The sequence below is a fragment of the Haliaeetus leucocephalus genome, unplaced genomic scaffold (genome assembly GCF_000737465.1).
Source record: "Haliaeetus leucocephalus isolate CR32 unplaced genomic scaffold, Haliaeetus_leucocephalus-4.0 Scaffold120, whole genome shotgun sequence".
In the NCBI taxonomy this organism is placed as follows: Eukaryota; Metazoa; Chordata; class Aves; order Accipitriformes; family Accipitridae; genus Haliaeetus; species Haliaeetus leucocephalus.
This window is the reverse complement of record NW_010972556.1, coordinates 1,080,360-1,103,324: the sequence shown is the minus strand read 5'-3', so window position 1 is coordinate 1,103,324 and position 22,965 is coordinate 1,080,360. Positions and strand designations below refer to the sequence as shown.

Below are 22,965 nucleotides of genomic sequence, written 5' to 3'. Positions count from 1 at the left end.
GCTTCAGTGTCTCATCACTGATATTAATGCAAACTGTCTATAAGAAAACGTGTCAGTTGAAGCCTGAGTAGTTACGTATTAGAGAATCTACACAGGTAAAAGGTCTAGATCCTGCATTAATGTGTGCCTGGTAAAATCTCATTTGCTTAAGTAACATTTTTTAAGTTAATCAAACATAAGAAAATTTCATCTGTTTCCTCTAAAATATGCACAGTAGAGAATGAGTAATTGTTTCAATTGACTGAATTTCCTACTCTTTGTGGACAGGAAGACCAGTCTGTTTTAGCGGCGTATCTAAAGAGAAATTGGTCATGTGTTTTAAAAGCATCCTATCTGCAGACCACTAATATATTTAGGTAAAATTGCATCATTGTATCTATGGAAGTGGATTCAGGTTATTTTTTAATGGCAGCAAAAAATTCCAAATTCAACTATATCATCTAACAGTTTGGTAGATTTTGCTTGAGCTTTCTGACATCCGTTACATTTCTTAGAAATGCAAGATCTTAGCTTCACATGCAAAATAGTTTTAATTTTTAAAAAAGTGTTCCTTGTCCTGCTTACATTTGTGCATATGAAATCTTTTGACATAGTATGAATGAGAAATAAATGATTCATAGATCTATTTTTTATATATACAGTGATCACCGGATTACGTGGTCCAGAAATAAATGAATCACAGCCATGAAGAAACTATGAAGAAAATCAGCGTGGTGAACCTTGATAAACTTTTAGATAACTTCTCAGAGATAGAAAAGGTAAGTAAAGAAGGTAAAAAATGTTGAAACTACTATCTATAAATATTTTGTGACATTTTAATAAACTTTTCAAGTGAAAATTTCTTCTAAGTGGTATCAGTTTATTCTGATTAATATGCCATGTGATACCAACTTTAGAAAGTGTTTGTATTGACTGTATCTCAGCGTGATATGAGTGACTTCTCTGACGTCTGAGAAGCCATTGTTTCTGTGCTAGAAGTTCAACGGTGCAGAGGCCGATTTTGGCTTCTCAGGAAAAGCACGGAAGTGTCCCTTGGTATCAGAAGCTGCTATTGGAAATAACAATATTACACAGCTTTGCTGGACTATCCTTTCAGAAATTGTTCCTTGTTCTAGAAATATGTCATCACCATAGCAGGAGCATCTGTTCTTTTATTTCATATGCATTGAGCTCCCTTTATTTTACGTATATGTCAATTCTTAAAAGATTGATCCACTGAGGAAAATTGGTACTGTATTTCTCGTTAGACCCATGCTGGTCAACTCACTGGTGATTTTCTGATCAGTAAATCCGTACTAGAGATAGTATAAAAGGGGCACCTGGAATAAATTTAGCATTTTGCATGTAAAAAACTTACTATATCAATTCCTATTCACACCCATTACTCAGTGGTGCTCAGCGAGGGCATTGACAGCTTCATATGCAAAGAGGTAGAAAGAACCTTGCCAAGGATTGATCCAGACTGTGGTCTACAGAATTGAGAAGAAACCAGTTTATAACTAGGAATGTAAGTTGACATTCTTAGTTCCGCAGGGTAAACTTGCAATAGCACAGGCTCTCAAGTCTAGCATTGTTCTTCTCTATAGCGGAACTTCCAGACTGGCAAATAATAGAGTTTTGACTGCAGTGTTGTGAAATTTTTAAATTTGATATTAATTGAAAACTTAAAATATATTAATATAACTTTAGACTTTTTGCAATTTTCTAGAACATATCAGAAATTAGTGAAGCAAATAAACTACTGGTTCTTCAGCTGGAAAAATGTAACAGGTTGTTAACTTTAAGCCAGTCAAAGGAGGAATCAGTAAAAGAAGGTAAGTTATTTTTTAAAAATGGTATGGTTTTTGCATATATTCAGGAAGTTCTGAGAAATATTTCCATCATTTTCAGTCATATGAAATAGCAAGGGTATAAGATAATGTGTGAAAAACAGTAATGCTTAATTTTGGGTCATGTAATGGAATCCATCTCATTTGCATAAACCAGATAACTTTAATCCACAAACATATCTTGAGAATTGCATTAAAGTAACTATTTTCCAGTTGATATTAATATCTATCACTTTAAGAGATTTTTGAGTGCATGCTGTACCTATGAAAGAAAAACTTTCCTTTTTTATTTTCTTTCATTTTTTCCTCTTCATCTTTTTTCTTTTGATTGTGTTATCTCCTTTTCCAAGGAAACAGTGTGTTGGCAGGGAAAGAGGGAGACGTTCACGTGAGCTTGGTACACCTGATGATGTTATTGTGCCCAAATGTTTACCTTTCCCATCCATACAGGCCTCTTGAGCTTCTAGTGAACTGCCACAGTTTACAAAGGCAGCATTTTTAAGCAAACTAACAGCAGTAGTTTTACTTAAAGTGCTAGCCTGTGACTTATATTAATCCATAAGCAGCTCAGATGTGTGTGTAGAACAATAGGGTCAACATTTGTGAAAAGTAAGGTCAGCACTGACACTATCATGCCCCCAGCTGAGCTGTTCCATTGGTATCAATATGACAAATGTTTCGGTTCGCCTGGTCACCAGAAACATTTTGCCCAAGGAGAAATGAGCCAGATGCATTCCTGAACGCATATTTTGCTGCCTTCTGAAATGTCAAAGCTTGCCTGTAATTGGAGATGGTGTGTCAGACTGGTGGGGCTGGTGCTCCAAGATAGCATAAAGAATTATATTTCTTAGTTGCTTAGATTTGGTTTATTTAGGGACAATCTGATACCCCAGTTTGGCATTTGGAATATATTTTCCCTGTACCATGCTGACTGGTATATTGAAGTTTTAGTATTCCTCTTGGAATTTTGCTCACTTAAATTAATTCTGAAAGGACCTTGGGTATTGGTGGAATCTCAGTGTCTTGTTCTACCTAGGCATTTGTTTAACTTCTGTAAGACTAAAAAGCTGTCCAAAGTGATTATACTTTTTATCTGTGTGAGATTTAATCTCTGAAGAGGTCAGATTAAACAATGTCACAGCCCGTTTTGTGTTTATAATGTCACTGTCAAGATTTTATATCTGTGACATTTCCAACTCAGTTATAAAGCGTAAGGAATAGCATATAATCTTTCAAGGTTGAGTTCAGTTAAGCTGATACCACTGTTGTAAGTTTATTCCATAGGCTGTACTTGTGTTACTGTCAGCATTAATGTGATCAGTTTTGGTTGTATTTCTTTTACTTTGTATAGCGGATGTCATTATGGTGCTAAATTGTTGTGAATGGTAATAGTAGTTAATATTAAGAGGATTCAAACTGTTCAGTGGAAGCTAAATAATGAAATGGCATTTACTATTTTACAGGTGGGAATTATAAGCCTCTACATCATAATAACAAAGTTGCCAAATAAAGGAGGAATTAAAGAGAAAATTATTAACTTAAGACCTTTTTTTAATTCTAGAACTATATATTTTCAGATGGGTATTTGAAAAGAGAAATAATATCTAGTACTTAGCATATATTTGTGGTTGCTTATTCTTCTGTAGTTTGCAGAGTTGCTGAAAAGTGCATCTTTTTGTAGAACTTCGTTCTCTGACAAGTAAACTTGCTAAAAGTTAGGAAGCAGGATAGGAATAATCTTAGTTTCATGCTGGAGTGAGATTGCCAGTTGGTTTCACTCAGATCTTCTCTGGAAATTAAATAATTTAGCATAATCAGAAATTAATTGGAAAAGCTATTGAGTGAGTGAAGTTTGCTAATGATGCTAATCTATTCAGTTATACCAAGAATCTCCTGATACAGAATGACAAGTGATAAAAGGGGAGATGAAAACCCATAGCAGTGCACATGGGAGGCATTTTATATAAACGCTGGTTGGCCCTAGTTGGCTACTTTTCACGAAAGAGATCATGGTGTCCTTCTGGACAGTTCTCTGAAAATACCAGCGGTCAAAAAAGCAAACACAGTGATAGGCATGATTATGGAGGAAAGAGAAACAAACATCGTATCCCTGTAAAGTCTGTGATTTTCATGTAATGTTCCAGTCCCCATGTTTCAAAACAGATATACCAGAACTAGAAAAGGTAACAGAGAAGGTGGCAAGGTTTGGTATTGTCAGGGAGGAGCAAGGGACAGGAAATCAGGAGCCACTCGTGTAACAAGGCCCACAGAGGTAGAGGCTTCGCCAGCTGAGACTTGCTCCCACTGTACCCATGCAGGGCTGGCCCAGTGAGGGCGGTCAGGGTCAGCCAAAAGTCCACATTACCAAACAAGTACGTAGGGATGGAACAGGTCCAAGGTCAAGACAGGAGGCTGAGTCAGGATCGGGTTCAGAAATGGTAACGAGGGCCAGACGTGATCTAGTGATCTCTAGCAGGTCCCTAGTGATGAGGCAGATCTGAAATCAAGCCAGGAAGTCACTCCCTAGGTCATGACCAGGGTCTAGATCTACATAGTATGTGGCTGCAACACAGCTGCAGCATAGCTCAAGGTAGGCCAAGGGCAAAGCCTCAGCTTAAAAATAGCTCCCAAGGGAAGGAGGGGCAGCCATTTCTGAGTCTTCTTCCAGCTTTCTCAAACAGCTTTTTTCAAGATCACCAGCTGTACTATTTCTAAGTTGGCCTTGAGCCCAGCTAAACACCCAGGAGGTGGGTGGGGGAGAATGCACTTGGGGCCCTCACAGGTTTTGTCACAATTTTGGAACATCTGAAGAAAGACTTAAGTTGACTGGAAACTTTTCAGCCTGAAGAGAAAGAATAGAGCTGATATGACTCATAGCTGTAAAATTATGAATGGCATCGAGAAAGTGACTAGGGAATGAATATTCAGTATTTAATGTAATAAGAGAACTAGATGAAAATCAAACTTGTGGACTGATTTAAAGCAAACAGAAGGAGGAACTTTTCCATACTTTACAAAATAAAGTTGTTAAATCAATTCCAGAGAAGCTTGTGGATAACAGAAGTATAGACTAGTCCAAAAAGATAGAAAAATTCATGTAACAAAACTTAACAAATTTGTTAAACACAAAGACAGTAACTCTCACTCAGGTCACCCTTATTTTTGTGTTTTGGAAGCTGAGAGGATATATTAAGGGTAGTGTTTATCCAGCTTTTTTTACTCTTTCCTGAAGTATCTTCTACTGGGTATTGTGAATTGGGATAGTGAACTAGATGGAAGTTTGGTAAGACTCATTAGAGGCATTTGTTTCTCTATTAAGCACAAATGACAATGCAGGACTGTCATTCAGAAACAGATGAAGAGGCTTCGTTATTGACAAAAACAAAAAGGAAGGGGTTTGTACCAAATAGGTTTTTTAAAGGGAAAGGAAAAGGTGGAAAAAAAGAAGAAATTATTTTTACCATAAAATTTAGGTGATGAAAGGTAGCAGAGCAAGTGAAAGAGACAGCTCAGGAAATCAGAGCAGCTGGGATGACTGCAACAAGGACTGTGGAAGTAGAATGGACTGAAAACAGATGAAAGTCAAAAGACAGATTTGAGCTTTGTAAATAGTAGTGCCTCACTTCGATGAGATAAGAGTGAAATGATTTGAGGAGATAGTTATGCTGATATAACTCAAAAGGATGACCTCTGGAGCTGTTTTGAAACACATGGTAGAAAAAAAAAGGGGGGCGGGTGGCCGAAGTCCAAGTAAAAATACCAGGGCAATCAGTGTGAAATACGAACTTCAGTTTTAGCTGCAGGAATAGTCAGGAAAAAACAAATCTCAATAATTTTGAAGTCATAGTAGTTGGACAAATTAGTATGGATATAGATAGGAGGCAGAACTGTTGAAAGACGAGGATTCTGGTCAATGAGTAAGAGAGATTGCAGAGCTGTTAGTAGCAGTAAGGAAAAAAAGTGAAAAGTAGGAACTTGGAACAACATGGGACATCTAAGAGGTGGTTCTGAAAGCTACTTGATGATAAGGAAGCAAAAGGTAAATGAGAGATGCCAAAGGGATAGAATGTATTTAGAAATTAAGACAGTTATCATGGCTGTTCTGTTAGGTTAACATGCTTACCAATAAGGTAAACACTTCAAGTATCATGAAATGAAGTACTTATAAGTTTATATTTTTCAACTGTATTCATTAATGGTGATCAGAAAGCAAAGTATCACAAAACATCTTGGGCAGCAAATTGCCACAATCCACAGCGGATGCTGTCAGAAGAACCTTCAGGTAAACAGTTACCATGTTATGGGAGATCAGCAGTGACTGTAACATTAAAAGTATTTCAAAAGGACATTACTGTTGGTGTAGTTGATTATAAATTATAGTAAATATATAATGTTTCTAAAGCATGTTGCTTTTTCTTTTTGAAATGGATAGAAATGGTCTTTGCACCTTTATCAAATTCACCTGCAACACTGACCCTTCAAAAGGGGTAATAGCATACTGTGTATTCAGAATCAGAGCACTAAAAGTGTTGTGTCTAATAGTTCAATTCTTTGCAAAACCTTTGACTTGAAAGTCAAAGCACTGTGGGATTAAAAAACCACTCTTTATTATTGATGGGGTTATAGAAGAATCCTGTGCAGAGCCGGAGAAGTTGCAAGGGACCAAATGTAACATTGATACTTCCATTCTTACTCTGGCAACAATTATCCTAACAGACTCTAGTTGCGAGAATGACTTTTATACAGTGATATTGCCAACTGTGGCTTGGAAAAAAATATTTCTTCTAGCCTTATGTCCCAAGCTGTTTCCCAGAAACCAGCTCAGCCACATTTCCTGAAAGTACCATTTGAAGAGTTGGTCCAAAGGCAACTGAAATTGCTGGGTTTGAACTGCTGCGTCAATTTCTTGATGAACATACAATCTTAATGTATGTGCATTCTCAAGGTGAAGAGCATTCTCAAGTTCATCCTCTTAAAAATTTAACACAAAAGCAAATGAATTTACAGGATAGGTAAACAACTCAGCCTTAGAATGTAAGGCTTATCAGTAGACCACAAAGCAATTCACAGAACAGCTAAGGAAAAAACACGAGAGACCACACGCCGGTGAATGGTTTACATATGATTCCAAATAAACATGCTGCTTACAGCAGAGGAGTGGAGAGGCAGAGCACTATGGAAGGAAAGGCTGTTGTTCTGCCTACCCTGAAGGGTTCGTGGCTGCTAGTGGTCATGTGGTGGAGGAAGCAGAATTTTATCCTGGCTGAAGAACTCTTTGTTAGTATGAGAAACAGAAATAGGAATAGCGTCTCAGGCCCCAAGAAGTGTCCAACAACTGTAAGTGAGAACCTGAGGGCTCCTTGATATCCTTGATTGCCAGAAGTCTCTCTCTAGGACTGTTAAGGTAAAAGAAGACTGGGAATTCTGAAGGAAATGCAAAGGAAGAAAGAAGACTTCTAAAACTCAAGGGAGAGGGGAGAGTGAAACACTTGAACCGAAGATAAGGTGGGAAAAGATGAGCAACTAGGCAAGTGTATACATGTTCTGAAAGGTCATAAACAGGCTTATTTTTGTCTTGATGTGTTCTTTGCTAAACGAAGGTGAGATTCAGGACCTCAGTTTTTGTTTCGCTTAAATCATTGCAGATCCGCTTAAGACAGATGCAAGTCTGGCATTCTTGTTTTCTGCTCCTCAACCTTTTCTGTGGTGACTAAGTGGACTCTTGTGGTGTAGGCTACAATTCTGAACTAAAATCTACTGTAGTTTTTAAAAAGAAAGCAGTCAAACTATTGTCTATGGAACACTTAAGGTGGGTCTATTTAGCATCTTCAGGATGTCAAAGGTATTAAAGGAAAAAGCGCTTGATGTAAGTAAGTGCACTATAAAAAAAGCCAATAACTTCAATTATAAATGCAGATGGAAGAAACTGCAATGAATTATACATATTAAACATGGAAAAAGAGCACTTAGGCTGTTCACTCTTTCTGCATGTAGGCAGTATTCTTTACAGAGAAGGAACCACACAGAATGCTGTAACAGGTGCTATGCCAGTGATACACAGAGCTGTAAACATTTAGCAAAATTTTGCTTTTTCTTCCTTAATGTAGGCAAGCAAAACTAGTGGATTCCCAGTAATTTTTTCCTGTCACAGCTGTAATTACATAAGGTATTTGCCATGATACATCCTTTAAAGATAAGAAAGATAAGCAGATATTCTTGGGACTGGAGAAAAGAGTGGCTTGCACTTAAATAGCTGTGATTGATTCATTGTAAGACTAGCTGCTGTCCTATTGTTTACTCAAATGCATAGATGTCTTTCCAATTTGTGCATGAATTGTAAGCATTTGGGTTTATTTCCATATATTTTCAAATGGGAGAAAATTTGTAGTAGAACTAGTTGGTACAAATGGGCATGCTAACCCAGTGCTTCCGACTTTGAACAGAATTTTTCCTCAAATGCTTTTGATCCAGTGCAGGAACTGAGGGCAGGCAACGTTTCTGTGCTGTTCGTGCTCCCTCTACTGTTGTTTTGGAAGCATGGAAGGGGAGAATACAGCTGGGTAACTTACTCGGCTGCATGAAAAGAGGACTTGATGGAAAGATAGACTAAAGGTCAAAAAGATTGAGTGGAAAACTGAATCTCTGAGCTGGGATCTAAATTCATCTTCCTGACTCCAATTATTTGTAATGTAGTCTTAATTATATGACCTACAGTTTTCAACAGAGCTTTGGTCTTACGAGATGAGTAACCGTTATTTAGCATACTTTATCTGTTGCGGAAATTAAAAGCCACTTAAGAAATGTAGTGGTACTCTGGAAACAGAAAGAAAGGTGTTAAGAGTAAGCAACCTCAGTTTTAGTGTCCCCTGTGTTCCCAGTCTTTGAATGTTTTGTGACTTTACTGATAAGGTTACAAGGAACATAAGGGATAAAAATAGTATTTAATGAAAACCAAATGTTACATTATAGGCAGTCCATATGGTGTTCAAATACTAAAAATACAATTTAAAAAAATAAAATTATGAAATACAAATATGTAAACTGATAACAGGTTGCATGTATATAGATACACACACACATAATAATAATTTTGTTTAAAACAAGATAATAGGGGTATAGTAGAATATTCTGAATCTCTCCAAGTTTATGTTGAGCCACAAGATGAATGTTAATATGCACTAAAAAGGGGGTGAGAAACTGCAATGAGTGGGTAGTGTTGGTCTTGTCAAAAAGAATCTTGGCAAACCTCAGTTTCATTAATTATATCAAATTGCTGGAATGCTGACATGGAAAACTTGCATTATTGCCCAGAAAACAATAACAACCTTGTTTTCTGGCTAGAAAGAAAAATATAATAGTTTTATGAAATTGTTCATATTGCTTGATAAAATTGTTTATAATCTATCGTCAAACTAGAAGCTAAAATTAAGCAGTAATCATGTAATAATAATCTGAGTTATTTCTATAGTCAGTAAGAAGACTTAGACGGATATTTAATCAAGATGATTATAAAATATTTGAGAAAAGTTTATAAACAATATATAAAATTAAAATTGTGAAGAAATTATTCAGAAATGCTGGATTTTTCATTTCTTTTAGAATGTACTACTCTACAGAATGTGATAAAGGGTCTAACACAAACCATTGAAAACCAGTGTAATGTGAAAGGTAAAAGCAAAAATGTTCTTATATGTACTGTACTGTAATTTGGAATGAGCAGGCATTTCCTTTTTTTTGTTTATACTTACTGGTTTTTTAGAGAGAGAAACTCACTGGCAGCCAAAGAGAAAAGAAAAATAATGTATCTAACATCAATCACATGCAGATTTTGGTGGTCTATATGCTTAATAAATGTCTATTGCTATTATCCTACTTAGAATTCACAAGTAAAGAAGTTCTGCCTCAGTGAGGTTTTTTCAGTCAATAGTCGGGCTTTAAATTTATTTCAGCATAGCACAGGCAATTTTACAAAAAGTGAGAAAGTATCATTCAATTGTTGGACTGTAGTCTATTAAAGCATTTATGCATAGTTTTTATCACTTTGTTAAACCAAAAAATCTTAATCCTCAGTGTAATGTTATTAAAATTTAGCTGTTATCCATAAATATTTGACAATTACTTACTGCTATTTTAAAATAAAATTTATAAATATTTGCTCTGTCTTTATACCACAGTTTAGCTGTACACCATGTAGTTAATTTTATGCCTGTTGTGTGGTCAAGGCATATTAGCATAAATATTAATACACCTCTAAAATTTGGAAGTATATGGCCACTTTTAATACTCAGAGTGACTTTTAATAATCACAAAAAAGCATTATCTGCTTTTTCTAAATTCTGGTTTTGAGATACTACTTTCTAGTTTTTGGGAAACAAGTACTTAAGAAGTTGCACCTTCCAATTCAAAACTCTTGTAGCCATGATAATAATCCTTTATTTTCTGAGCCAGAGAACTTTGCATCTAGATGTTCTTGAATGCTTCAGTTATCAAAAGGCAAAAGACAGTTCAAAGTAGTAATATCAGGCAAGTATTATGATTAAACTACGATTTTCTTGTTAAAAAAATGGAGACTGAAATTATGTAGTTCTGTAAATGATTATCATGTCTACAAGAAAAATTGCTTGAAGTTCAGACAAGTCAAAAAAAGAAAGTAATTTCCTTATGCTTTCATGTTAATAATTCTGCCAAAATATACTTTTTAGTCTACCATACAGTTTTTTATTTACGTAGATGAAAATGATAGACTGAAGGGTACCATTCACATCTTGGAAGAGAAATTAAAGGCTTGTGAACTGGTAAGTTACAAATGATCATTCTTTAGGTAGAGGAATAATATTTTATCTCTATTGTAGCAGTTCATATGTCTTTATATTCTTGGGTTTGCTACTAATACCATTATTGTTGCACTTCTAACATTTATCATGTGTAAAAAGAGACAAGTTGTCCTCATGACAGTATCAATGTAAGAATGCCTTCGACTAAGAGGTTGAAACTACTAAGCACTGAGAACTCTGACTCAATCTAAGATAAGCTTTTTATTTTTAGCTGTATTTAGCTTTAAATTCAACTTTACATTCTAAAATCTAATCCCATGCATTAAAATACATTTTTGTGTGGAAATAAGGTTTTGATATTCACAGTCCCTGCTGTCCTGCCAGAGAATCAAGAACTGTCTGAATTTTGTCTATAGTTTCTTTGGGAGTAAATGCTCAAAATAAATTTCATTTACTATCTTTCTACTTTTTACCTACACCACTCATTTTTGGAAAGGAGGTAACACCAGCAGGGCTAGTCACAAGCTGTGTTTGTTCTCTGTGCTAAGATTGCAGATCTGTTACCTGTATAGGCTTAGGAATCTCACTGCTGATTTTCTTTGCCTGTGTTTGTACTATCTATGAATTAAAATAAAATTTTTATACCAATAGAGCTGTTATCTTGACGGTTTGAGAATGAAATAAGTAATGCCTTCTGAATGACATGAGAAAACTATGGTTCTATACATTATATACATGTATGGACATAGTGGAACTTCCTAGTGTTGTTCTGAAGGCACTTATTTGACTATGTCCATTATATACTGTTACCACCAATCAGTAACTGCCTTTGTGAGTGCCTCCGAGCATTGCTCTGGTGAGTGGCTACCTACCTTGTCAGAAGGCTCTGACAAGGGCTTTGGAGTAAGCACCTCTACATTGGCAGCTACAGCCAATTCCTTGGTAATTCTGGAGTAGTTATTGGAGCAAATTTAAAATAGGTGTGCTCAAACTCTTCATTTGAGTATCAATGCCACCAGCATCACTAGTGCTGAAATCACTGATGTTTCTACTGCTGCCAGTATGAAGTGGTGGAATCCTTGGTATAAGCAATATTAACAAAATTCATACTTTAAATATATTTTTGTTATACAATCTTACAGTCAAAAATCCACAAAAGTAAAACTGTAGTCACTTAACTAGCTGCAGCATTGTATCAGATCCAGGACTGGGGAGAAGAATATTACCTCTCCATTTGCCTGTTCTCCTAGTAAGTACAATTTCTAATTTTATATTAACTGATAGCTGTAATACAATGAAATCTGCTACATTTTTCATCTGTGGACTTCAGCCAGATTGTGTTAGAAGTAATTGGGCATTTTGAATTTATTACATAGAGGATAAAACAAGTGCATTTTTACATCAGTGCTGTGCTTTGCAGAAGGCTAAAAGCACAGACACCTCAAGATTTTTATGAAGCTTTTTACATTTACAGGAATATAAAGATCAGATTGAGAAACTTATGATAGCAATTAAAAACAAAGAGGAAGACCACAAATTAGAAATAACACAGTTGAATTGCGATATAAGAAAAAAATGTAAGTTCTCTGAAGACTGAATGCTATACCATTGGGTAAAACATGTTGTAACTTGTAGGAGCTATACCTCATCTAGGGTAAGTACAAGTTCCACTTCCTAGTGGAAACATACGAAAGCCAGAAGTGGACAGTGTTTAACCGAATTTTGTCTTTGCTCAAGAGAGTAGACAGTGGCAATGAGGCAATAGTATAGCAACACAGGATGAGCAGAAATTCCCAAATAGGTAGAACAGACACCGGGTACTTGGACCTAAAAATCTGAAGGAATGAAATTTTGGGTTAAATGTTGACTGGAAAATTGCTTTGAACTATAAGCTAGACTGCTGTTAGAGTGTTCCAGCTATGTTCAGGAGAGCAGGATGTTATTTTCACAAATAAATAATACTGCAACAAGAAAGGACTGATTTCAGTATTAATTTTTTCCATTACTGGCATAGCCTTGAAGAGTAGGATTTTTTGGTCATCCATTTAGCTGAAAAAAGCCAAACTCTTTGTAAAAGGTGATGCTTCTTTAAAGAGACTCCATCCTACTGGGATGAGACAGGGTGGTTTTCACATAGTTTTAAAGTATGTTTTTTGCTTGAATGAAATTTTTTTCCTGTGAAATATTGGCCTGCTGTTCAAGAAAGTTTTAATATTTGGAAAATTATGTAATTTTTCTATATAAACATCTCCTATAATCATTGTATTTGGTGTTACTGTGTTACTAGTTGAAGTAAAAGAAGTGGAGTATAAAGAACAGAGAGAGAAAAAAGAACTGAAAATATTAGAGTTAACTAGACAGCTGAAAATTCAAAATGAAGAGAAGCAGAATGAAATAATTAAACTGCAGGTAGAGGTATGCATTACAAAGCTGAATTAAAGATCAGTTGGGCATTGGGTAAATTTAGAAGAGACTGTGTAGTGAAAAATGTTAATTACTACTTAACAAAGTAATATGATAGAATCTAGGGAACTTAAAAAAACTATTGTCTTAACAAAGATCAGTGGCATGTGCTCCCTTCCACAATGGTATGAGTCACTTCAGCTCAGGAATCAAGTTCTACCTACTGTATAGAGAGACTGAAGTTTGCTGTGTTCTTGTTTTAAAGTAAATTATTTTGAAAACTTTGCTAATTTTTGAGCTATAAAAAAAAAACCCAAAACTATGTTTTCTGCTTATTTTTATTCAATTTCTGAATGCTAGGAAGATACATTTTTTTACAAACTTCCAAGAGCTTAAAGACTTTTAATCCTGCAGATATTTGAGTCACAGAATTCAACATATATTTCACAGCTCAGGTTTTAAGCCACTATCATTACAGAAACAATTAAGGAAATACTTTGAACCTTTCACATATTATAAAATAAGTAAGGTGTGAAAGTGCTCAGGCTGAGTTGCTCTTGGAACGTGAGGGAAGGGCGACAGTTTCAGAGGTTTTTAGCATCCTCTGCATTTTTCCCTCCTGCACACATGCAGCTGTGGAGACTTCAAATATTTTTTTTTAGTAATTATCCTGTTTGTCTAAATGTATTTGGTTTATCATATATCTACTATTTACTTATTGCAATATTTTGAGGCATTTTTTTAAGAAACATAACTTTTGAAAATAAACTTAAGTAGCTTCATTATCCTAGGATTAAATCGTAGAAAAGCTTGCTATTGCTACTTTTGGGTACAAAATCCAATTTTAAAAAAGTTAAAATTATACTTGTATTATTTAACATACTTTTTTCCCTGTTGATTCTTAATGTTTTGTCTTTTCCCAATTCTTTTAGTTCAATGCTAAATTAGCAAGAGTTCAGAATAAAGCAACAAAATCATATTCAGAGGCTTCTGTCTTGCCACAAAGTATCTATCGAAGGGTATGTGCTTTAATAGGCTGTAGTCTGCAGATACTAAATACTGTTACAACCTGTTTGACACAGCACTTCCCTGGTGATCTACTGTGTCTGTTCTGCAACAAGACTTTGGGAATGGAGGAGTGTAGGGGGGTGGAGTTTCATGCGTTAGGGGTCCATCTTACTCTCCCACACACCCCTCCCACCTTTAGACAACTAATTTCATGTCTCTTTGCACTGATGTTGTGATAGCTGGGGTTCACAACAACAAAAGCCCACATGTGAAGTGGTTTTAGTACAGTTTTAGTTAACCTGGGAACTTAAGATAGAACTGACATAAATGACTGTGATATAAATTATATATGTGCATTATTGGTTTTGCAGGCTTGGGACTTTGGGATGTCACAAAAATAGGATTCTGGGGAAGTCATCTTTGTAATTTTGTGATAACAAAATACTGAGAAAAATATCCTTATTAGAGTATTTCTCATTAGTAATAACATGTTGTATTGGTACATAATTCTATGTGATGTTTAACAATGGTGCCTTTGCTTGCATTTTTTACAGAAGCTCCAGCATCTCCAGGAGGAGAAAAACAAGGAAATTGAAATTCTCCAAAACACCATAAAAGACTTAGAGCAACGTCTTAATAAAGGCCAGAACCTGCACGTCAAACGGAGGCGATTTTGAGTAGATCACATGAAGTATTTCAGTAGTAGATACTATGAGAAATAGAAACAGTGTATTTCAAGCTGGGCACCTGAAAGTAAAACCAAGATATGAAGAAATATGGAATATTTTTTATTGAAAACAGTCTTGTCAAATATTCCAAAGGCATGCATTCTGTGTATATTCATGACTACTTTCTTGCTAATCAGCATTCACAATAAAAAGATTCAGGTTTCGTAGGAGTAATAATTTCCCTATTAAACCATCATTAATTATGGTGTACACTTTCAAAGCAGTTTTCCTTTCTTAAATGTTCTCTTCTTCACGTAGGAATCCTTCGAACAACTATATTTTTACTTCAACTCAGTTAATCAAAGGTTAGGAATGCTAAGCTACAGAGAAGTTACAAAAGTTTAAGTGGTATTTTATCTTACTAATCCATAGAGATTTATCACATTCAACACTGTTATAAACAAAGATAAACATTAAACCAAGATGAATTTGTTCTGCCCCTCCCTCTTTTTGATACTGATACTGATTCTGCATGGAGAGTTGTTAACGCTGTTTCTCACTTTAGGCACAATCTTACTGATTTAGTGGGATGTTACAAGCTGTAGTAGTATGTATTAATGGGCCCTGATACTGTATCTAAGCCACAAAAGTTAAGTATATAAATCTGTTACTTTAAAATAATGCAATTACTGCTTGTATCTTACATTTGAGATAAAAAGTTATCTTGGCACGTTGCTTTGGAATAAGCTTTTCTTGTACATAATTTGTATCCCTAGGTTAGGAAAAAAAACCCCAACTTTTGAATACATCCCATCTTCTTAATAAAAAATGATTAAAATATCTGGTTTGGTTGTCTTCTATTCTTGATTGCAAAACATCAGACAGGAGCCCCTAGGTCATAGTTTATGCTCCTGCCCTCACAAATGCAAGCAGAATGTTAGAAGAGAAACAAGACAGACAAATTAATCAAGAATGCCGACACCTTCCCAGTGCAACTGAAAAACAAACTACAGGTCAATTAAATTCCTCTAAATTATGAAGCTTTTCACTGATGGAATTTGACAGGTATTGTGTAATTCTAACAGCACTGCTCTAAAAGTCTAGTTCTTTGCAATATTTTAACTCTACACACCTGTCAGTATAATATGTAATTGGGGGCAATAAAACCACTTAATCTGATCATTTTTTCACTCTTGCAACTATATGAATTTAGGTAGTAGGACTCCCTTGCATTTTTAAGGTGCTTAGTTTGTTTTTCAGGCTCAGTTTCTTGCCTTTTCCTGTCACTGTCAGGTGTCACTAGTTTCACTTGCTCCTGCTGCTGGTGACTGTCAGGCAGCAGTCAGCAGACGTCACTGTCAAGATTCAGTGATGTCCTCTGCTGACAGTTGGCCATGTCACCTGCAAGAATTTGGAAGTGCTCCACGACACTGTCAAGTGACAGAATTTCCTAGCTCTTCAAACAAAAGGTGTCGACAATGACAGCATCAGCTACTAGAAGTTGAGTCTGATGCTGTCTGCCAGTTTCAAGTTAACTGGTTTTTACAGCTGCTTTTCCCTTTTTTTCATAGCTTTTTATCTTGTGTAATTTCCACACTTTCTCCTTGAGGAACAGTGTCTACCTGTGCATGACTACCTGTCTGATCATGTCTGTTATGGCCAAAGACTCTATGACGCCGACCGCTGTGAGGATGATGTCTTTGAGTTTCAGAAGGAGCCTGATGGTTCTCATTTTTGGAATGACGACTGCCGTCGCGATGGTGGTGCTGCTGTCTATGTCTGTGGAGGTTGTGGTGATGTGAATGTTGACCAGTTGGTTTGGGTTCTAGCTCTGCTAGCTTTTCCTCTGCTTTTTTAGTGATATTTTCACATATACCACCAATATCAGGTTCCTGCAAAACAGAACTCTGCATTAAATATAAGGCATTCTATTTAATTAAACTAGTTGTAAAACATCAATTATCTTAACATTTTTGCAGAACATGAAACCCAATTTTAAATTATTTGGGCTACTTCGCTGAAGAGAGATATGAATGTATCAAAAAGAACATTGTTTTACAACACTACTAATAACTAGACAGGGCTCTTAATGTAAACTTTTAAGAATTATAATTCAAGTAATTGCTAATAAAAAGTATTCTTTTTCTAGGATCCCATGTCTGACCTGCCCGAGGTCTCCATTTAGCTGGAAAACTGTATGATGGGATCAAAAATTATTCTTCTCATTGAAGTTTCATAACTACGTATGTACATTTCTTGATAATCCTTAAAGTAGTTCTGATCTTTAGTTACATGTAAAACAAAGCTACCCTTCTTTTATAACAGTAACAATAATTTGTCAGCTTGTATTATCACTTTTTTAAAGTAACTCTTGTATGCTGTGTTTAAATGTAAACTAAAAGGAATAGTAACTCAAAGCAGCTCAGATTTGATTCCCAGGTCTTAAAAAAAATTACTATTTGTTGAAGTACCTACCTGTCCCCAAAAACTAGAGTAGCTAATTGCTCACTAACTGTACATAACTTCAGAAACAGAATTAGCCTCCAAGATTGCATTTAGATTTCTGAAAATGATTTGCATTTCTATCAAGGGCACAAATTCAGATAAACAGTCTATTATAAATTATAACTCACTTTGAAAAATGTTTAAAAGCTCTCTATCAAGACACATGAAATGTGTAAATTCTAAATCACGTCTTTTTGGATTAATCACACTGGAATAGTTAAGTACCAGTCAAATCCAATTTCCTTTCCTAGTATATACAGGATTAAACAAGAAAATACCGTGTAAGAGCAGTTTCCACACTTGTTTTCACAGTATGCAATCTTAATAGATTCTTCTACATATTGGAAGGACAGGAAGGAATAGGGCAGACCCAGGTGATACACTAGACGGCCGCATCTAAGGAGAGAAAGAACTTTGTGGCTCCATATATATAAACATATACCTAAAATTAAGTATCTTTTCTTATCATACCTTATTTCATTCATGTCAATCCACCCACATGGTACAGTCCCATGGAGAGTGTTTCTGTCCAAGGAGTTTACAGCCAAAACCAGTATCTGCCTTACAAACATTTGCCCTCTCAACTGCATTGGACAGTACTGTGAAGCGTGATTTCTGGCCAATGTAGTAACACTACTGGCCTCTAGTTTAGTGGCATTTAGACTAGCAAAGGTACACTCATGACAGACCTATCTTGCTAATGAGGGGGGCTCATTTGTACCACAATGCATAGTGGGACAAATTGCCACATGGTTGTTGTATCCTTACAAAAAATGTTTTTATGCAACGTAACATGTATTTTGACTGCAATGTGCATTGTGGTGCATTTGCATTACTGATTTAGTGTGTATGAGGGGATTTTTATGGTGCCTCTTTGCCCCATGTCTGTACTTGAGTGTTCTGGTATGCACTTGACTACACAACTGGTACATTTAAAGGAGATGGAGTAAATGCAGAACTCGTACACAAGGGCACCTCGTTAAGTATCCCACCTGCAATGTCAACACACGGTCCTCCAGCCTTAGCTCTGTATACATCTGCAGTGCAGGTCTAGGACCAGCAACAGGCAAAGACTTCAATGCCAATAAAGGCACAATAAGGACATACATTCCTTGAACCACAGATGGATCATGGCCAAACTAATGCCAAACCAATTCATAGTATAGGTGTACCCTATGTGTCGACAGCACAAAACTGTTCAACCTTTCAAATGCCATGAGCCAGGCGTCAGCTTTGGGGCCACTCCACGGGCTACATACAGCTTTGTTCTGTTTGTCTGTCATACAACAGCAACCTTCCATAGTTAGGCGTATTTGCTGCTGTAACATGCAATCACTTTCTAAAGATCATTCCAGTGCTAGTTTCATCCCACAAGCCTAATTTAGCTAATTCATTCCATTTCATCAGATTACCAAAAAAAAAGGAACTTTCTAATTGTTTATTAAACTTAATTATGCTTCAGTATGAACTGAGAATGTTCGTTACAGTAACATAATAGTAATTAGGATGGACATTTTAGAAGTGCAGGACTTGTCAAATAATTTCTATCATATCAAAACTGAAAAAAATCAGGATTTCAACTAAAGGGTTATTACTGGTTCGGCCAAAAGATACATATCCCAGAATCCTATGATCACAAAGCTATTTTCTTCCAAAGTTTAAAGTTTCACCTAAGGACTAATTTTTCCATATGGCTACATGACATTTTCAACAACCTCTGGTCAAAATGTTTTCATGAGAACTCAGATAGATTTTTTTCATTTGATTCTACTTTCATGTGCGTGGTTGTAATGAAGTTGTCTGAAAATAAAAACAGTGTTAGACCAGAATCATGCTATCAAATTCTACGCTTAGTTACATTACTCTAAATCCACAGTAATTATAAAGAAAAATTTATTTATCCCAAACTTCCTTAAGCAAAAGCAGACTTTTCTTTTGTAGCTTCCTTCCTTTTTCCAGTAAATGCAAGTACTTTACTTAGTGCAACTTCCCAGTTGATTATGATGTCTTGGTTGTGAGGTAATCAGGTTATTTGAAAATCAATGAAATAATACAGAGATTTACAAAGCACTACTCTAAATACATGCAAATATTTTCCTGTGTTCCCCCCTAAACACAGACCTGTCATAGATGAGAAAGTCATCTTTGTTTCCATTTAAGGTAGTCCAGACATCAGCTTGCTCTTCATCTTGCTGGTAGACAGTAATATGGTCTGAAACACTTTCTTTCAGAAGGTGAAATTTCCTCTGGGAATAAGTTCCCTTATGGTTGACAACCATATACCAGATATTGACCAGTCCTTCATTCTCTAACTTCACTCGCAGGTCCTCCAATCTAGTCAAGAATGTAAAGAAACAAGACCATAAATCATCAGAGAATCTTGAGATTTGCAATGTTCAACAAAAGCTAATATTCTCCATCTTGCTGTTATTACAGTGAATGTTACTTTCTCCCAGTTTTAACAGCAAAAATCTAACACTATTAAAACATTCTTGCCATTTGCTACCACTATCAACTATACTGTCACCAAACCAGACTCAATAGTTAATATGCCATGGGTCCTGTCCTTGTAAGTAGAATGCAGTACTAAGCAAAGCAGACCTCTGTTTTCAGACTGAATTCAGTGTTATTTTAGTTCTTTCATGCTCTTCATGGTCTAAGACAGTTTGTTTATCTGATGTCTTTATTTAAATGCTGAGGTTTTGGTCACATAGTTGGTTAAAGAATGCATACTGTAAATACAGCAGGAAGATGATTAATCAAGAAAGCAAACCTGCAGTAAAAAGCCGATAGCTCTCCCACTCATCTTGACATGGCTATTTTCTATAACAGCCAGAAAAGGGATATTACAGCAACTGGGTCAAAAGGATGGCTATAGAATGTGTGCATGACCTGTCTGGAAGTTATTCGTCTTTCCCTTCAGCATCCCATCACAAAAGTCCTTCTCTGTTCTCTAGTACAGAAAGCTGCTTTCTCGCTGTATGATGTGGGGTTTTTTTCCTTTTCATTTGTATCCTTCCTATTAAATCCCTTTAGAAAACATTTTTCCCCCCCATTTCAGGAGAAACAGTCTAGAGCTTAAAAGATTCTTTAAGACCTTTCTAAAAGGTACAGAATCAAACCCAACAACTTTGAAAGCCAAGCACAAAGCCTGCTTTTTACTTTGATGGAGCCAGAGATTTACCACCACTTTTTCAAATCTAGTTCTTAAAAAACTTGCAAAGACTATTATAATATGAAGTTATGCAGCCTAGAGGGGGAAACTAAGATGTTATTACAGTGATAAAATCAAGCTCTGAAACCGGTACTATGAATTTTTAAACCAAAATGCTTTCATAATCACTAAGTGAATCCAAGATAAGGGCTGCATGCAGTTTCTGTTTGGGTCAGCTCAAAATTTTTTTTCTTGCTGCTGTTACTGTCATGATACCTAATTATTTGACCCAGGTCTTATATGAAAAGATAACGCTAATGATTCCCCTAAATGCTTCATCTATTTTTTGAAAGGCCAGTCTTTACCTTGCCTTCTGGATTTTTTTTTTTGTTTCTAGGACCTCTGAACAGGGACTGGAAAGTACATTAAAAGCACATGTTTTGATTTGCCTTTTCTCCTACAGATCTTACGTAAGAAATGAGTGATCACGGATCTCTCTGTTTCAGGTGTTCTAGCCATGCCAGAGAATTATGAAGTTTCTTGGCTTCAGCATCTTTGCTACATTAATCATCTGTTGCTAACTGAAGCATAGTCTTGAGGCACTGTTTCTGTTGGGTTTTCACGTGGTTTGGGTTTCATTAATGTCAAGTTGATCATACTTTTATGTTGTAAATACAATCTGGAGAAGATGATCTGTCAGTCAGGACTATCAAGAGATAAAGAATCTGAGCCACTGGCACAGAACACACCTGCTAAGAGTTAACCTGGTCACTGGGTCACACATGCCAGCTGGGATGGCAGCATTTGAGGAAGCTAGAGTTCACTGAGTGCATGTGTAGCTGGGCATATGTATTATCCTCAGATGGCATTAAAAAATTGCCCAGTCATGTTTTAACAAAAACTGGGGAAGAGATTTATGCTTACCTGGAAGCCTGCAGCAGGCACAAGTATCAGCTAGCTTGGAGGAGAGCCACCACTGTCACTGAGCCCCTAGAGTTCAGCATTGGGTTCTCCTCCCCAATACGCCATTCTGGGGCCTCCTTGCAGTTCTGGATCTCTGTCCCTCCTCCTGGGAGGAGACAAAGAGCCAGAACTAGCCCCAGCCCTGCCCACATGGCTGGGCTTTATCTGAAAAGAGAGAAAATAAACAAAATGAGATCAATGCCTAAATGAAGTTCAGACTCTGAAATTCCTATAACAAAACACAGCAGGATATTGACTCCATTCAGTTTAAAAAAAAAAACTGTAAGAAAATTTGAGCTACTTTGTTTACTGCTTGATCATGTTTCTTTCATTTTGCAGTGGAGTTCCCCTATAATAAATAGGCAGTATTTTTTTGTGGTTGTATGTAAACAGCTGAAAAGTAAGTGTTCAGAATAACTGGATTTTCTTTTAATGCTACTAAACAGGCTACATTGTTCCTTCCTCTTTGTAATTTCTTCTTGACTGTTTTTAACACTTCAGTGATTTTAAAGTAGCCTAATTGTTTGTGTTTTGAAATCAGTTGTGCTGAGCCAGTTTATACCAGTTAGAATCTACACAAGTTCACTCCAGGTTCCAGAGTAATTCTACTGACTTAAAAGTACTTGCACCAACAGTGTATTTTGCTACACAGCAAGTATTACAGAACCTTGCAGAAATTAAAAAAAGACTTAAAGATTTTTACAAGTCAGTTAGTCTGTAGTATTTGGATCCCACTGAGAAAAATCTGTTAATAACACAGGCACTACAAACAATTCTGCAAAAACAGGAGATGAAAACTGACTTTCAGGATTCCTCAGATCTTACAAGATCTCCTATCTAAATTTAGTCCCTTTAATGTTTAGGAAAATCAAAGCATACGAGAAATATGGTAATTATCTTTTCCTTTTATTCCATTAACACAATAATTTTGGCTTAATATGTTTAGAAAACACCTATTATTAGGAAATATGTAAAATTATAGAACTGTTCCCTGATTTGTACTAGGTTGTGGAATTGTATCATTTTACCACTCGCATTAAAGTCTGACAGTAAACAGAGAATGTTTTGGAAACACTAAATACTGATAAATAACACGGGTTTCAATCGATCTTGTCATATTCTAAAAAAAATTTATAATTTTAATAATTGGTCTTTTAAAACAAGAGCCAGCTTCTACAAAGCCAACATCATTTGTGAAATCCATCTGTCCCTAATGTTTCTTTCCTGCAATTCCACCAAAAGCTTTTTAGGTACAGTACTTTGAAGATTAATCTGTGGTCCAATAGATATCAACAGGGTCATTTTTTTACTCTTTCCACACATGTGGAAAGCTGCCTGCCTTTGTATCCATTACAAACACATGAAACTCCTATAATATCTTGAGATCCTTCTATGCCTTTATAGCCTTCTGCAGCACTGGCATACAGCACCCAGCAACAGCTGTTTCACCCTGTGAAGCAGATGAGAGCTACATTCTGAATTACACTTCTCTTCACATTTCAACTTTCTAGTAGGTTTCCAACAGAAATTTCCACCGGCAGCCTTTTTAGCCAAAACAACAAGCAGACACTGTGCCAAATCTTAAGTCATGAAGCTCTTTCATAGCAAAACCAGCACACTTACCCTTTCCTCTCCCTCTCCTTGGCAGCCGTGCCTACCTC

The 22,965-nt window shown here is 36.1% G+C and overlaps 2 protein-coding genes across 2 annotated transcripts; one reads left to right on the top strand and one right to left on the bottom strand.

The window, feature by feature from the left end:
• The first annotated feature begins 671 nt into the window (after positions 1-671).
• CCDC152 (coiled-coil domain containing 152) lies at positions 672-16,247 on the top strand. The gene is made up of 8 exons (XM_010585790.1): positions 672-758; positions 1,709-1,814; positions 9,429-9,497; positions 10,560-10,624; positions 12,078-12,180; positions 12,891-13,018; positions 13,939-14,025; positions 14,569-16,247. Exons 1-8 carry the CDS (start codon positions 672-674, stop codon positions 14,689-14,691), a joined length of 768 nt encoding a protein of 255 aa, XP_010584092.1. The 3' UTR covers positions 14,692-16,247.
• Positions 15,927-22,965, bottom strand: SEPP1 (selenoprotein P, plasma, 1). Its single transcript, XM_010585791.1, is given in 5 exon segments — positions 15,927-16,574; positions 17,466-17,583; positions 19,309-19,521; positions 21,266-21,469; positions 22,928-22,965. Coding segments are annotated over 4 exon segments (1,170 nt in total). The 5' UTR covers positions 21,457-21,469; positions 22,928-22,965.

Bases quoted from the DNA above. Each gene is read 5' to 3' on its own strand.
- CCDC152 (XM_010585790.1), top strand. From the start codon at position 672: ATGAATCACAGCCATGAAGAAACTATGAAGAAAATCAGCGTGGTGAAC. The intron at 10,625-12,077 runs GTAAGTTACAAA...TTACATTTACAG, and splicing joins AATTAAAGGCTTGTGAACTG to GAATATAAAGATCAGATTGA. The intron at 14,026-14,568 runs GTATGTGCTTTA...CATTTTTTACAG, and splicing joins CACAAAGTATCTATCGAAGG to AAGCTCCAGCATCTCCAGGA.